Source organism: Daktulosphaira vitifoliae, unplaced genomic scaffold (genome assembly GCF_025091365.1).
Source record: "Daktulosphaira vitifoliae isolate Bord-2020 unplaced genomic scaffold, ASM2509136v1 Scaffold_3, whole genome shotgun sequence".
In the NCBI taxonomy this organism is placed as follows: Eukaryota; Metazoa; Arthropoda; class Insecta; order Hemiptera; family Phylloxeridae; genus Daktulosphaira; species Daktulosphaira vitifoliae.
Window position 1 is genome coordinate 44,610,175 of NW_026099574.1, and position 4,936 is coordinate 44,615,110.

The 4,936-nt window shown below is 23.7% G+C and overlaps 1 protein-coding gene across 1 annotated transcript; it reads left to right on the plus strand.

Annotated features, from left to right (window-relative positions):
- Positions 1-576: 576 nt before the first annotated feature.
- Positions 577-4,478, plus strand: LOC126901141 (AP-3 complex subunit sigma-1). Its single transcript, XM_050677403.1, has 5 exons — positions 577-838; positions 898-989; positions 3,189-3,372; positions 3,567-3,674; positions 3,943-4,478. Exons 1-5 carry the CDS (start codon positions 770-772, stop codon positions 4,063-4,065), a joined length of 576 nt encoding a protein of 191 aa, XP_050533360.1. The 5' UTR covers positions 577-769; the 3' UTR covers positions 4,066-4,478.
- The last annotated feature ends 458 nt before the right edge of the window (positions 4,479-4,936 follow it).

A 4,936-nucleotide genomic window follows, 5' to 3' on the forward strand; every position in this document is an offset into this window, starting at 1 on the left:
TTTTAAATAATTAAGTATGACTAATTAATATAATTAAGTGTTTTTTTTTTTATTGAATAAAAATTTATTTCTACTAAATTGTTTTGATTATTATACATTGGCTTTTAACGACGAATGAACTTGCTCATAGTATAGCCTGGTTAGCAAAGGAGCGAATAAACTGACACCAATTTTGATTAAAAATTAGACTGGGGCAAACTGCCAAATTGCCACCCACCACCAAACGTCTTTTCTGTATTATTATATTATATTAATATTTTTTAGATAATTATTATAATGTCATCAATCATTTAACAGACTCGGGAATTGGGTATTAAGCATGACCGTCGGGTACCTTAGAGAGAAAGCTCTTGCCCGGCTACCGTGAGATCTGGGTTAGATTCCCAGTCCTCTGTCATATTTTTCCCTAAATTTCTAACAAAAATAACTATTGTCTCGGTAATTCTAAAAATTCTATGCATTTAACATAATATTTTATGTAGAATAGGGGCGCCCTCTAACGATGGATGTGTACAATGTTCAGACAGTAACTAGTGCCATAGACAAGTATACTAAGTGCTACTAACTGATTACAATTGCTAACTTTACAGACACCTTTTATTATTATCTACATTTACTTGAAAATTGTTATCTAATTTAACTATTTTTGATTATTAAAATTTTTTAGTTCTTGTAATACAAAAAACTATAGTAGTTAAAAACTCTTAGGCTTAATGACTGAAATACAAATTGAAAAATTAAATTATAATTGATCATTTTAAAACTTGGGATGATTAAAGCAATATTGGTTTTCAATAATTATGGAAAACCTAGGCTTTCTAAGTTTTATCAATTTTTTGTAAGTTAAAATTTGACTTGACGTTTTTGGTCCAACTCATTAAAATATCAATTTTTTAGAATGAAGATATGCAACAACAAATTATTAAGGAAACTTTTCAATTAGTATCGAAGCGTGATGATAATGTGTGTAATTTCCTTGAAGGTGGAAGGTAATATAATTATAAGTTTACTTCTATTAATCTAAAGTAAAATTAATTATTATAAGTTTACTTTCTCGTTCAGATTTATCGAAAATATATATGATAATATTTGGTTAAAAAAATCCAAATATGATAAGTCCTAAACTAAAAATTGTATGTTATACTCACTGGCTTATATCAAAACTTGTTCCCCGATCAATATAATTTACTGCACCTTCCAACCAAACAAAAATAAATTTAAGTGATGATAATAATAAGTGAACATTAAAACAAAATTGTTTTTTAATGGCTTAAAAAAGTTAAAATATATAGATTCCCAACTAGCCACCCTAGAAATAAAAAATATATAATTTAAAAATTTTGGTAGTGAATAATAAAATTAGAAAATAATAATATAGTTTTTCTAATTATTTATACATTTAAATACTAAATTTTGTATTTACAAATTAATCAATTAAATTGATAACAGTATTTTCATAATTTATTTAACAAATTAAATTAATTTAAATCTTTTGTTTGGAAATAATTAATTTAGTTGAACATTTTTATTAGTTATAGAGGTGGATAAGAACTGCTCATGCATTCAGACCTATAGGGCCATTGTGTGCAAATCTTTTATTAAATAGACGTATGGAGTATTTATATCCAAATAAATTTTTAGTTCATTATTACTTTACAGATAGAAACTTTTTTTTTTTAATAATTTATTGATTGTTTACCTACTTTTTGTCTCTTCTAAATACTAGTGAATTTTAGCAAATGATTATTTAACTTCATTAAAAATTTTCCCGACAGCTAAGCAGTGTGAACTCATAAATTGTATCTTTTATATATATTTTAATTGTTTGTAAACTCAAATAAAAATGTATGCCACAATAGGTAATTAGCATATAATATTAGTAATATAATATGTACAGGTTGATTGATTTATTGTTAACCACTAAATTTCTCCTAAAATAATAATAATTTTGAGAATTTTTTTTGTATTATTTATTTCTCAATTTTTAAGTTGTTATTAATGTTCATCTCTTATCCTCTATATGGGTACCAATTTTTTTTTTTTTATGGCAATATACATATTTAACTAATTTCAAAAATTAGAAAATGACTGGTCTTTAACAAATTTTGAACCAGTAGTTCAAGAGTTAAGTATATTTTTATTCCTGAGTCAAAAATGCAGTGCAGCAGAAAAATGTATGTTGATAAAAATAAATTAACATGCATCTCTCCAGCAGTCTATAATTTAAAATGTCAATAATTTTCTATCTAATGGTTCAAAAGTTGTTATCGACCAGTCATTTCCTTATTTGAATCATTTTTTACTATACAGACTATTTAAATATATATATTTCTACTTAAAAAAATTAAGTTATTACACTCACAAAAAATAAGGAATTGACCTAAAAATTATTTAATTACCTAAATATTGAGTAATAAATAATACTAAGTAAAATCAAAAAATAAATTTTAAAATAAGTATTTTAAAAGAAATTTAGTACTCATCAATAAATTAATCATTTGTATAATACAGGTTAGGACACAAAAGTAATGTTAAAATAAACATGAAAACTTACTTGAATTCAATATTTTTAATATATTTAAAAAGATATGCAATTTATGTTTGATAAACCACATCTGACATATAACAACCTACATTGAAGACACATGTATTAAGGCACAAATGAAAACTTCACATAGCTTGTGCTACTATTTCTCATGAAATTGCTGTGATTTTTTCAATAATTTCGGTTTTAAATTCTTCTAAGTTTCATGGTGGTGTTTGTAGACCTCATTCTTTAACTTTCCACACAGAAAAAATTACTAGAGACCATTTAAAAGCCACTCTTAAAAAAAAAAAAAAACAAGAATCAATAACCCCAAAACGAAAAACAGTGAATGTAACATATAACTGCTATGTGGCTAGGTTAAAGTACTTCTTTAACCTTGATTCACAAAATTTAAGCAAATAATTTGACGAGGAAGTCTTAGATGAGGTTAGGTACCAAAAGATTGCCACAAAGTTCTTAATCAATAACATTGTTGTTTATTCCGCTGGCTATGTCATCTCCTTAAGAGGAGAGGAAATAAATTGTCCTCAGATCTCCTGATTTTTTTCTGTGGGACACCAACCATTTGAATAAATCTTATTTACTTTCTTTTATTATTTTTCTATGATACAAATAAAGTTATAATTGTTATACTTTTTAGCCTCATTGGAGGATCAGATTACAAATTGATTTATCGCCATTATGCAACTTTATATTTTGTGTTTTGTGTTGATTCATCAGAATCCGAACTTGGTATTTTAGATTTAATTCAAGTGTTTGTTGAAACCCTCGATAAATGTTTTGAAAATGTTTGTGAACTTGACCTCATTTTTCATGTTGACAAGGTAGTTATTTATTTTTTTTTTAATTGTTAATTAAAATTAATTTTTATCTGCAAAGCTATATTTTATTTTAATAGTATAATTTTAAATACCTTACATACTACATACCTATAATTTTGATGCAACAGTTATTGTTCATAATTATAAAATTCATTATAAAATGTTGTAATTTTTTGTTATTTTTATTAAAACTTTAGATTCATTATATATTAAATGAATTAGTGATGGGTGGCATGGTACTGGAAACTAACATGACTGAGATTCTTTCACGTATTGAAGAACAAAACAAATTGGAAAAGCAAGAAGTAATACAAATTAATTTATTTTTTTTTCTGACAAGTATTAATTCATTTATAAGATTTATTTAAGTGAACTCAATTTAATATAAAAATTTCTGTATTTAGCTATAGTATATTACATAACAATTTTTATGGTGGAAATATATAAAACATTTAGTAGATTATAAACAAATTCTTCACAATTTTATAATTGTCAAGAATTTGTTAATATCTTTGTTAAAATAATTTTTCATCAATATGATTATTTTTAAAAGAGTTATTTAAAAACAATTAGGCTGGAATTGCTGGTGCACCATCTAGGGCTGTTTCAGCTATGAAAAATATGAATATACCACAACAATTAAAAGATATGAAACTTCCAGATCTTCCTCAAGCAATAAAAGAATTAAAGTTCTGACATTCAAAGAACAAACTGGTTTGTACAGAACCATATCATAATTACACAAACTAAATATAGTTGATCAAATATTGAATTATAATGTTCGAGAAATAATCAATAATTTATTTTATTAAAGATATTTAAGAATTTATCAATTAAATTCTGTATCTTCAATTTCAGGTTATATTATATTGTGAAATATAATTACAAAAAAAAATCCATTAATTTAATTTTTGTTTATTCACATTTGTATGTTTTAATTAAAAAAAGTATATAATTACTCATTAATTTTTCAATTATACAGCTATTTGTTATTAATACTGTAGATAAGTTAATTAATATTTAAAAAATCTCTTTTCTTTTGTATTGTTTTAATTTATATAATTTATTATTTTTTTGTAAGTATAAAATATAACAAATAAGTTATATCATTTGTTTTACAATATTTTTATTATAGCTCAATAAAAATTAAAATTTTTTTCTTACCATTATTTTAAATGATAGAGGGATGTTAAATACTTATTCCATTTCTAAAAATGATAAATGTTGTATAATGCTCATATCTTATGAGGTAAAGTTCAATAAAAATCTTATTGTAACCTAAGTTTTATTTTAAAAGGTAAAGCAAAATAATGATAATGCTTCTTGTTTTTATTATTTTAAACATAATAACTATGTTAACATCTCTCATTCTCTTACAAGTGTTGATTGGTCTTAATTGTGTGTTAACGTAAATATTGCAAATGAAAGTTTTTATGAATATGTTATCACTCTACTATTAGATAGATTTATTTTTATGATTACCCAAGTAAATTTTGTTTCTCACAATGATTTTCTAGTGAGCTACATTTCATAATTTAAAAAAAAAAGTATTTTTATAAAGATATTA

Bases quoted from the DNA above. Each gene is read 5' to 3' on its own strand.
- LOC126901141 (XM_050677403.1), top strand. From the start codon at position 770: ATGATTAAAGCAATATTGGTTTTCAATAATTATGGAAAACCTAGGCTT. The intron at 839-897 runs GTAAGTTAAAAT...TCAATTTTTTAG, and splicing joins CTAAGTTTTATCAATTTTTT to AATGAAGATATGCAACAACA. The intron at 990-3,188 runs GTAATATAATTA...TATACTTTTTAG, and splicing joins AATTTCCTTGAAGGTGGAAG to CCTCATTGGAGGATCAGATT.